Here is an 11,580-nt window from a genome sequence, read left to right as displayed (position 1 = left end):
TGTTTGGACAAAAATACCCTCAATTTAATAGAATTTTTTTTCACGGAATAACAAAAACGATTTTCAATGACATAGACAAAGTGGAGAATTTCTATCCAATGAGGCATGAGTAAAAACCGAAGACCTCATCAACTTGAATATTGAACCACATGAGCATCCTCTTGTTGAACATTAGATTACATAAAAAGCTCTATTTTTTATTTTAGGAACAATGATGTATTTACATTAAAAGGTAAGAGGAATAAATTGATTTTAAACTCATCATCCATGAAACTCAAACTTGAAACATTTCATTTAAGTGTAAAGGAATACATGTTGTACTAAGTAACGAAAAATACATGAATTTCTTTTATCTTTTTGTGGTTGCAAATCTGAAGTATCCTTTCACTCAAAGGTATACGCTAGTAGCTGTCGCAATCAAAAACCGTGAAAGTGATTACATCCTTCATTTATACCTGATCCTAAATATTAAATTTACACCCCCGTATTCAATTATATACCGTAGGGGTGTAATATCCACACACCTTATTTTACTTCTCACATATTTTTTGAATTTTCGGTCATCAGATTAGATGAATTGAAGATTATCAATAGACATAAATTATTAAAAAATGTGTAAGAAGTAAAATAAGATTTATGGATAGGACATCCCTATACCGTACAATATCCCGAGAAAAGTATGAAAAAGCGATCCCACACTTCAACTTCACACGATGACGCAACTCTGTAGATAAGTGTTACGCAACGTACATGTGGCAAACATGGATTTTCTAAACTTCCATGCATCTGTCAGCGTATATACACTCCTCAATCTTCCCCTAACATCTTCTTCCTCTCTCTCCACTTCCATGCATCTGTCAGCGTATATACACTCCTCAATCTTCCCCTAACATCTCCTCTCTCTCTCTCTCTCTCTCTCTCTCTCTCTCTCTGCCTCTGAAACACAAACTCAAGAACAATGGCACTTTCTCTCAGATTACACAACCTTCTTTCCCCAACCTTCAGACCCAAAACTTTATCATCATCATCAAATGCCACTCTATCTCCTCCAAACCCATCTCTCTCACTCCTCTCCTTCTCTCCCCTTCCACACCTCCCACTCAGAACCTCACACTCCCTCACCATTATAGCCGCTTCCTCCTCCTCTTCTTCCCCAACCACGGTTGCTGATCCACAGGGCATCAAGGTATCTCACTCAATTGTATATTGCACATTAATTTCTATTTGTGTGTTGCAATATGTGTCCGTGTGTGAATGCGTTTTTCTCTGTCAATCTGTATTGGTTTTGACTTCTGGGTTGATTTAACAAATGGGTTTTTTTTTCTTTCTTCAGATTAATTTGGTTCCCACTAAACCAATCGAAGGTCAGAAGACTGGAACCAGTGGTCTCCGAAAAAAGGTTGGTTCTTGAATATTTTAATTTATGCCCTTTTGGCCGTTCGAATGGACTTTCTGTAATCTAAATGGAGCTAAATTAAACAGCTTTTCCCTACATTGTGTTGGATATTTGGGCTAACTGTTGGATAATGGCCAAATGTTTCCTTGTTTTGTGGCTTGTTTTGTGGCTTAAATTGCTCCATGTTTTGTGGCTTTTTCAAAGCCATGTTTTGTGGTTTTTTCAAAGCCATGTTTTGTGGCTTTTTCAAAGCCATGTTTTGTGGGAGAAGGCTTGGATTAAGAAAAGCATAAAAAGAGAGCATTTGGCAAAACAAGAGAGAGGGATGTAAGAGATGTAAAGCATCCAAAGAGATGATGAGAGCATTTGGCTCTACCATGGGTACGGGTGAGAGAAATCAAGAGAGCTAGAGTGAAAGATCTCTTGTGAAAGAACTCTTGGGGTAGAGTGAGGCTCTTCGGAAAATTCTGTGAGTGGGTGTACAAGGGATATGGGATTGGATTATGTCGATTTAACTCATGTATACTTGTACTGTTATTCTCATAGTGAAGAGCAATATCTCTCCGGGGACGTAGGCAGTTTTTTGCCGAACCTCGTAAATTTCTCTGTGTCTTTATTTCTTGTATTTTATTTTGTTCAACTGTGTGTGATTTTTGGTGAGGTTGTAATCTGAATCTCGGTTCCGCACTAACGAACGGGCCAAGGCACAACAATTGGTATCAGAGCATCGTTGGGGGCTTTGGTTCGTTGGAGGTCCAGATTTGTTGTTCACCATGGAATTTTCAGTTGAGCAGTTTAAAGGGAGAGGCGGTTTTGCTCTTGGTAAAGGAGAGTAATGGAAGCCTGAAGAAATGGAAGCCGTGTTTAGGGATGCTTGGATCAACTGCGAAAGTTGATGTTGAGGAAGAAGACAAAGGCCTCTTTCTTCTTACCTCACTTTCAGATTTGTACGAGAACCTTGTGAAACTTTACTGCAAGGAAAGAAACAGTAAGTTTGGAGCAGGTGCAAGCTTCTTTGGTGTGGAATGATACACAAAATAGACCATGGATGATGGTGGGCACAAGACTGCTTAAGTTATTCAAGGTTGAAATCATGGAAGAAAATTGGAAAGAGGATCTGAGAGAGACAGCAGGTTCAGATCCTGTTCCGGAGGCAAGGGTCCACAATGCTACGGGTGCAAGGCCGGGTTAGCAAGTTTGTGGTGGAAGACTTTGAGTATGCCCTCTAGGTACTCGAAGCAACACTTCTCCTGGTGATGTTTAGTCTCAAGTGTTGCAGGGGTTTTGCAGTAGGTGGAGCTATGGGATTCACAGGTGATGAGAATGTCCTGAGGTAGGAGGAAGTGTGGGAATTTTGTCTGGCTCGATGGGTTGTTGCTGGAAATAGGCGCGCTGACGAGTTTCCAGGTTGCAGACAATGAAGAGGAGGAAAACCTGTTGGAGGAGACGAGGATGTGTTGAGATCCTGTCTGAAGCTAAATGGTGATTTTTAGCTTGCAGCAGCTGCACATGCATTGGCAGTAACTGAATCGGAACAGGACCAACGAGGTTGATTCAGAGTGTGCATGCTGGTACGTAAGGCCAATGGACTTTGGTACAATTTGGCCAAGGTGGAGATTGTTGGATAATGGCCAAATGTTTCCTTGTTTTGTGGCTTGTTTTGTGGCTTGTTTTGTGGCTTAAATTGCTCCATGTTTTGTGGCTTTTTCAAAGCCATGTTTTGTGGTTTTTTCAAAGCCATGTTTTGTGGCTTTTTCAAAGCCATGTTTTGTGGGAGAAGGCTTGGATTAAGAAAAGCATAAAAAGAGAGCATTTGGCAAAACAAGAGAGAGGGATGTAAGAGATGTAAAGCATCCAAAGAGATGATGAGAGCATTTGGCTCTACCATGGGTACGGGTGAGAGAAATCAAGAGAGCTAGAGTGAAAGATCTCTTGTGAAAGAACTCTTGGGGTAGAGTGAGGCTCTTCGGAAAATTCTGTGAGTGGGTGTACAAGGGATATGGGATTGGATTATGTCGATTTAACTCATGTATACTTGTACTGTTATTCTCATAGTGAAGAGCAATATCTCTCCGGGGACGTAGGCAGTTTTTTGCCGAACCTCGTAAATTTCTCTGTGTCTTTATTTCTTGTATTTTATTTTGTTCAACTGTGTGTGATTTTTGGTGAGGTTGTAATCTGAATCTCGGTTCCGCACTAACGAACGGGCCAAGGCACAACACTAACAATTGAAGGCTGATTCTTTTTTGTCGAAAAATGTAATTTGTTTTTTCTAGGTGAAAGTTTTTCAGCAAGAAAATTACCTTGCAAATTGGATTCAGGTATGAATACTTACACTGGTTTTGTGTTGAATTCATCTTTGGTTTTAGTGCATTGTGGTTTTGAATGTCATTTCGAATTTTCTGTTGCGTAGGCTTTATTTGATTCATTGCCGCCCGAGGATTACAAGAATGGGTTATTGGTGTTAGGAGGTGATGGTCGTTACTTTAATCGTGAAGCTGCACAGGTTCTTTACCAATGTTTCATTCTTTATTTTCGTAAACAATCAAAGCTGCGTTTAATTTTGCAGTTTGCTTTTACTTTCTGTTTCCATTGATGCTACAAATCCTATGTCTTCGTTAGCGATTATCTTTGTGGATCTACAATGCAGATTATTATCAAAATTGCTGCCGGGAACGGTGTTGGGAAAATTTTGGTTGGCAAGTAAGTGTCTTGGTTGGCTGATATTTCCAGTGGTAGTACCTTTTATGATTGTTTTAATCTTGTGATTCTTTTGATGCTCTTCTATGTACTGCATTTCGGCTTTAAATATATGAGTCAATGATGAACTTTGTGATGCAGGGAAGGAATTTTGTCAACACCTGCCGTTTCTGCAGTAATCAGAAAGAGGCAGGCAAGCTAGCGCTGCTCGATTTTTCTGTATTTCTGCATCTTGGCACATCTTGTTTAATTGGATTTATTTGTCCCTTGTCTTGTTTCTGATTAATCAATTATTTTATAGGCGAATGGGGGATTTATCATGAGTGCAAGCCACAATCCTGGTGGACCTGATTATGATTGGGGTATTAAGGTGAGTTCTTATGCATACATAATTTAAAGAATGGATGGTGTAATGCAATCTGATAGGATCTAGTCTTCGAAGTTTCCATGTTTCAACTATTTTGTCTTGAATTTCTTTCAGTTTTGTGTTTATAAATTTCAATATCTCCCAATCCACTACTTCATGATATCTGACTCTTTGTTCACTTTCTAGTTTAATTACAACAGTGGCCAACCTGCACCCGAGTCCATCACAGACAAGATTTACGGAAACACTCTTTCTGTAAGTGCTGGCTTCATATGCATATTTGCTACATTTACTATCCTTCTATTCGTACTTGTCAAATGTGGCTAGTTTTTTCTTGCTTTCATGTCTTCTTCTGGATTCAATACAGATAAAGCTCTACTATTCAAAATTAACAATTACTTTGAAAAACAGATAGTTGACAATAGCAATCTCCAGTTGAATTTTGCCCTCCAGTTATATAACGTTGAAGCATAAGTTCCAAAACTCAGATTGCATCAAATTTCATGTGTTCTTAACTTCTTACTGTACGTTTCTATATTCGATTTAAGTTTGAATCATATAAGTACAATGCAGATCGCTGAAATAAAGATAGCAGATATTGCTGATGTTGACCTATCTACTCTCGGAGTAGTAAAGTATGAAAAATTCAGTGTTGAAGTTGTTGATCCGGTTTCTGATTATTTAGAATTGTTGGAGGTAGGAGACAAAAATCATGCATCATAAGAACTTTGAGATGAAAATTCATCCAGTTTGAAGACAACTAATTCTATGGGATTTTGTGCAGAACGTATTTGATTTCCAACTTATCAAAAGTCTTCTACAGTTAGACTTCCGGTATGTTAATCTGACGTCTAGCAATGACTCTTTTGTATGCTAGTTTATTTCACTCTGGATATAGGTTTAGAACCGGGAATTTGTTAGTAATTAGGAATCACTTCCTATTCATTTGTGCCATGCTTCAGTGTAAAGTTTTTAAACTCATAGAGGGTAATATCATGGTTTTTGAAATATTTCTTAATGACTGGAACTTTTCAGGTTTATGTTTGATGCAATGCATGCTGTTACTGGTGCTTATGCGAAACCCATCTTTGTGGATAAGCTCGGAGCCAGTCTGGTATGCTGCGTGTAGGACAACTTCAAAGTGATTATACTCTGCATGTTATCTAATGTCTGTATTCCTAACGAGAGGTGTTTGGCAAGCTGTGTATAGGATTCAATTTCAAATGGAGTGCCTCTGGAGGATTTTGGTCATAGCCATCCAGATCCTAATCTTACGTAAGAGTTTAGTAATTAAAGTTGTGTTGCCTTACTATTATACTAGGCCACTGCTAATTTTGACTTGTGTTGTCAAATAGTTATGCCAAGGATTTGGTCGACATTCTGTATAGCGAAAATGGACCTGACTTTGGGGCTGCTAGTGATGGTATGTTTGATGACTAAGGAGAGAGAATTTGTGTGAATGGATTTATGACTAAAGAGCCATGCTGTTTGGTTTAGTATGGAATGCCAAAGTCATACATTATACAGATTTCCATTATAACTGCCGCTTTAGAAGTTGCAATGGACGTATCATTGTGTTGAATGACAAAAATTTCATTTTTGATTAGGGGATGGTGATAGGAACATGATTCTTGGTAGAGGCTTTTTTGTTACTCCTTCAGACTCTGTTGCAATTATTGCAGCCAATGCCCAAGAAGCTATTCCATACTTCCGGAGGGGCCCCAAGGTCGTGCACCTTTATTTCCACTGTTATTTGTTTGCAGTGCGATTTTCTTGTAGAACAACAAGAAATGACTGTTTATTTCCTTTAATTATTTAGGGATTAGCTCGATCCATGCCAACAAGTGGTGCACTTGATCGTGTTGCTGAAAAATTCAAGCTTCCTTTCTTTGAGGTTTCATTCTCCTTGACTATTGTATTGATAGAAAATGTAGAAACATAATGTATTTGGTGCAGTTGTTTAATTCTACAAGAAGCTCTTCTAGTAACATATAACGTACCTTTTTCGGGCTCAGGTTCCCACTGGTTGGAAGTTCTTTGGGAATCTTATGGATGCTGGGAAGTTATCTATATGTGGGGAAGAGAGTTTTGGAACAGGTTCTGATCACATCCGCGAGAAAGATGGCATATGGTATTTGTCTAAATCTATACTTTAGGTGATCGTGGTGGTGCACATTTTTTCTGCATTAAACAAGATTTTCCCTATCTAGGCTTCTTAATAACAAAAGCTGTAATTTTCTGCTTAAGTTGCTTTCTTGAATCCTTTTGTTCCGTTACTTGATTTGGCACTTACTTGAAATATTGCTTTGTTTCTATTTCTATTTAGGCGTTTCTAACATCATACTTTGTTTCTGTATTTTTCTAATTCTATGCCTGACGCTTCAACTTCTTATTTTCATTGCTAAAGATATTTTCCCCATTCTATCACACGATCGATTATCACTTCTTTTGGTGTTAAGAAAAAGAATGGTCACTTGAGTAAAATGACTCAAGTATTTACCAATGACAGGGCAGTTTTAGCTTGGCTTTCAATCATTGCATATCGTAACAAAGACAAAAAACCTGGGGAGAAGTTGGTCTCTGTTGCAGACGTCGTGAAGGAACACTGGGCAACCTATGGAAGAAATTTCTTTTCTCGATATGACTACGAAGTGAGCATCACAACTGCATTCTAAATCATATTTGCATAATCAGTCAGTATTTCAGTTTCAGTTGTGGAACTTTGTGCAGTTCTCTAATCTTGTATACTTTACCCAGGAATGCGAGTCTGCAGGTGCCAACAAAATGATAGATTATCTACGAGAATTGATCTCTAGCAGCAAGACCGGTGACAAGTACGGTAAGTTTGTACCTCTCTTTTCTTGATACTATCGTGATCTTGGAGGCTGAAAGTTATCATCCCACAGGAAATTACATTCTCCAATTTGCTGATGACTTTACGTACACTGATCCTGTAAGTCCCATTACATGTTCTCCTTCCTCAAAATTGACTTCAAGCAAATGAATAGTTTGTTAGGTCATCTTGTTTAAATCCAATCTCATACAATTTTGCAGGTTGATGGAAGTGTGGCGTCAAAGCAAGGTGTTCGGTTTGTTTTTACAGATGGATCAAGGATCATATATCGCTTATCAGTAATAAACTTTCTTTCTTTACCTATTTTGATGACTTATTTATACTTTAATCTTCGGGACTTAAATCTTCAACAGAATGGAAGTATCTTACAATTTCATGTATCTGTATAGGGAACGGGTTCAGCAGGAGCGACTGTTCGAATTTACATTGAACAATATGAACCAGATGCCTCTAAACATGACGTGGATGCCCAAACGGCACTAAAGCCATTGATAGGTTAGTTTTTCTGTGTTTCTATAACGAAGCCTTACATACATTGTTACTTATTACTCCTTTTCTGGTTACGCTTTAGATTTGGCATTGTCTGTATCGAAGCTGAAGGAATTCACTGGAAGGGAGAAGCCCACAGTCATCACATGATCACAGTGACACCATGACGGGTCTCATCTTTCCAAGTGTTACCCTAAGCTTCACCGGAAGCAGCGCGTTTTGACGCAAATTCACCATGTTCAGTTTTGGTTTATGGTAGGTAGTCCCAGCTTTCTGGAAAGGAAACAAAAATAAGGCCTGAAGATCCTTGCATAATATGTTGAAGTATATGAACGTAAAAATAAAGATATTGATTCCTCGGTTCAATGTGTGATGCCTTTTCGGTTGTTCTTAAGAACCGATATGTGTTTAAATGGATAGATATATAGGCTCCATTATTAATCTCTAAGTGCGTGGAGAGACCTGAAAAGTCTCTCTCCCCGTTTTTTCTACCACATTACAATTGCAGAGAACTTAGAAATCGAAAGACAACAATCTCTTAGCAAGAGAAAGGCGCTGATACACGAGTAATATTTCATTAATCGAAACCCCACAGAACTTAAATGATTACAAATAATGTGATAAAATCTCTGAAGCCGCGAATTAAAAGTTAAAACAACAGACATGCACCAGCGCTCCAAACATGCATGGTTTTTTAATTGCAACACTGCATTATGTCGACCAATAAGGTCGAATGGACACGTAGTTACTAGCTAGTTCCCAATTTATAGAAGGCCAATGGAAAAGAAACAAAATGGGGGACCTTTGGAGGCATGTTTGTCTAGGACTTGTATCCGATCTTCCCAGGGACACGTGACCGGTGTTTGAGGACAATTGGAAAATAGTATCATTATTATTATAACAAATCTTGATTGACATTCATAGAGCAAACTGGAGTTTAAGTTCTTGTAATTTGTACGGTAGCGAGTGATTCAGATTTTTCTCGATACCTAAAACCATTCATGTCGACCAACTGTCAACCCTCTATTGCTCTCTTGACATGATCTATCATGCGATGAGAGAGATGAAGCAACGGACATTGATCATGTCATGTGAAGATAGAAACAAGACAGACAATGAAACGGCCGGGAGCAAGGGAGTTTCTCTTGTCGAGCTAGGGCGCATAATTTAGAAGGAAACATTAATTTCTACAAATTAAATACAACCTCATCTCAGTTTTTCCTTATTTCACTACTATAACACAAAACTATTATTAGACATTCTGTTATCGATAATCTAAGAGTTCATTTGGAGCCTAGAATTGGAATGAATTGTATGGTAACTCTTAAATTTCAAAGTATATTAAATGTGGAAGTCAATGATTTTTCATTTTGAGAGGATTGGAAGCAAAAATTAAAATAGAAGATTATGTGAGAATAATTAGCTACTCAAAGTAGGATATGGAAACAACCACCCTCAAACACAAAGGCAAAGGTTCCTATGTACACTTAGAAAGCCACCGCCGGAATATTAGACATGAAAGACAACATTAGACATGAAGGAAACTCATGTTGTCTAACCTTACTATACTTTAAGGATCTTGAAATAGATATCAAGTTTCCTTACTAAGTAATCCACCTTCTACCTTTTAAGTTAGACACAACTTTTTTTATTTCTTCCTTCAAGATTAAACTTTTGAATATAGTCATTCATCAAATCTAATCAAATTCTAGAAACCAGACAAGTTCATATGGAACCAGAATTCTTCACCCATTAAATTAAGAAAAATATCGGCAAAATCTTACCACTGCCTAGTATTTAGTATGCCAATGCCATCCCCATGTACTCTCTCAGAAAGGGAACGAGCAACCTTGTAACTATTGGTGTAGAGTTATCCCAATATGTCATCATGGTCTTCCCCTTTTGATGCATGATCAAATGGGAATTTGATTTACAATATTCTTATGAGTTATGACCAAGAAGCGTTAAAGGGTACTTGTCGTACGGGAGATCGATGCGATTGGTTCATCTGAAACTGATCGACGTCAAGTAATATAAAACATCTAATGGCAGGTTCCCAACCCTCTTATATGGGAGCCAACTGTCAAATTAAGAGTTGGTTTGGTATTGTTATATTTTAAAAAAAAAATTATTTATGCAGTAATATGAGAACAAGCAGCTGTGAAATAAAGTAGCAGAGTGTTTGGTAAACTTTTTTGAAAAAGTGTTTTTGAAAGAAAAACTTGAAAGAAAAAAAAGCAGTAGTGTTTGATAAACTTTTATGTAAAACAGATGTAAAAAAAATTGGTTTTTCAAAGCTGGGTTTTGCAGTTTTGTGTTTTTGGTTTTTTCACGTAAAACTGTAAAAAAAAAACTGAAATTAAATGTTTACCAAATATAAAATAGCTCTCAACTTTTTTTTATAACTACTTTTTTTTAGAATCATCTGTACCAAATTATAACTAAAACAAGCGAGAGACCACCATCTAGAATGGACTGTATTTGACATAATTTGTAAAAAGACTAGTATGCTATACCCTCCTAGGGTTCTCTCTCAAAGTGACATAATGACACAGCACGTACAACCGACTCTACACGGGACATTTGCTTTTACAACCCTTTTCTGTACTCTCCATGTAGTATCAACCACCCATCAAAAAGTTCGGCTTTATTTACTTTGTAGGGATGTGACACTTTTGTGGTTGCTTCTGCATGTTGCTGGTTGTATTGGAGTGAGGATCCTCGTTGGATCCTTTTTGGAAGAATTCCAAAAAGTCTTCAATTACATTTATTCATTATACATTATGTAATCAGTTTTTGTCAAGTATTATTTGTATTCAATTTTAAATAAAAAAAATTACAATGATTTCTAACCATACGATCTACGATGAACGAATGTAATTGAAGGATCCCCAGGATCCTCCTGGGTTGTATTGTACATGTTTTGCAGATACGGTTTCACGATTTTTTTCCACGAAAAGTTTTAGGCTTGTTAGTAAAAATATTTTTTAAGATTGACGTAATTTCTCACTTTAGTCTCTGACAATGAAAATTGATAGAAGTGGTCCATTAGTTTGTCCGCCGTAAATCATTTTGGTCATTCTGTGTAAAATCTGTCAATATCCTCGTTAAATTGTCATGTGAGCGACTCCATGACCACTTTTTTAAGAGTGTTTTTTTCAAACCAGCCCCTCTAGATTTTTCATGAAATAACCAAAATGATTTACGGTAGACAAACTCATGGATTACTTCTAACTATTTTCATTAACAGAGATCAAAATGAGAAGTTACATTAATATCATAAACCATTTTGACTAAAAAGCTAAATTTTTATGGTGTATTGAATGATAGAATACTCCGAATTTTTAACCGTGAGTAATAAAGATTTAACCCTTCTTTCATAGGGCTGAGTATGAGTCAATGATGGTTTTTTTTCCCGCCCCATTATACAGTACATTTCACGTAGGGAACTAATTTGTGGACATTATTTTTTTTCTTTTTATACACCTTTGTTTATTTGAATATATAAAAAAATTAAGAGACAAAAATAAGTGCAGAAGGATTGAAAAAAAAGTACACGTAAATTATTTCCCTTCATATCTACAAATATGTTAAACTGATGATTTTGATATGTGAAATCAAGTTATTGAAGAAGATTGGTCGCTTGTGCAGTCGGGTCCCTTTTGTTGTTTGTGTTTACTGGATGTGCTAAGGCTACAATGCTATAGGATATATTTCCTGCTTTAGTTCAATCTTCTGAGAAGGTGGTTCCCCCATTTCTAAATTTTAGACCCT

The 11,580-nt window shown here is 37.2% G+C and overlaps 1 protein-coding gene across 1 annotated transcript; it reads left to right on the top strand.

The window, feature by feature from the left end:
- Positions 1 to 774: 774 nt before the first annotated feature.
- LOC137735294 (phosphoglucomutase, chloroplastic-like) lies at positions 775 to 8,172 on the top strand. Its single transcript, XM_088696926.1, has 22 exons — positions 775 to 1,186; positions 1,334 to 1,399; positions 3,673 to 3,717; positions 3,810 to 3,902; positions 4,047 to 4,099; positions 4,238 to 4,289; positions 4,398 to 4,466; positions 4,650 to 4,718; positions 5,037 to 5,159; positions 5,248 to 5,297; positions 5,499 to 5,577; positions 5,674 to 5,738; positions 5,819 to 5,886; positions 6,071 to 6,189; positions 6,283 to 6,357; positions 6,479 to 6,594; positions 6,973 to 7,114; positions 7,221 to 7,302; positions 7,370 to 7,416; positions 7,518 to 7,595; positions 7,707 to 7,812; positions 7,889 to 8,172. Exons 1-22 carry the CDS (start codon positions 959 to 961, stop codon positions 7,954 to 7,956), a joined length of 1,893 nt encoding a protein of 630 aa, XP_088553052.1. The 5' UTR covers positions 775 to 958; the 3' UTR covers positions 7,957 to 8,172.
- Positions 8,173 to 11,580: the final 3,408 nt, after the last annotated feature.

The sequence above is a fragment of the Pyrus communis genome, chromosome 7, assembly GCF_041283825.1.
Source record: "Pyrus communis isolate YQ-2024b chromosome 7, ASM4128382v1, whole genome shotgun sequence".
In the NCBI taxonomy this organism is placed as follows: Eukaryota; Viridiplantae; Streptophyta; class Magnoliopsida; order Rosales; family Rosaceae; genus Pyrus; species Pyrus communis.
The sequence above is the reverse complement of the archived record's forward strand: the minus strand, read 5'-3'. Positions and strand labels throughout refer to the sequence as shown.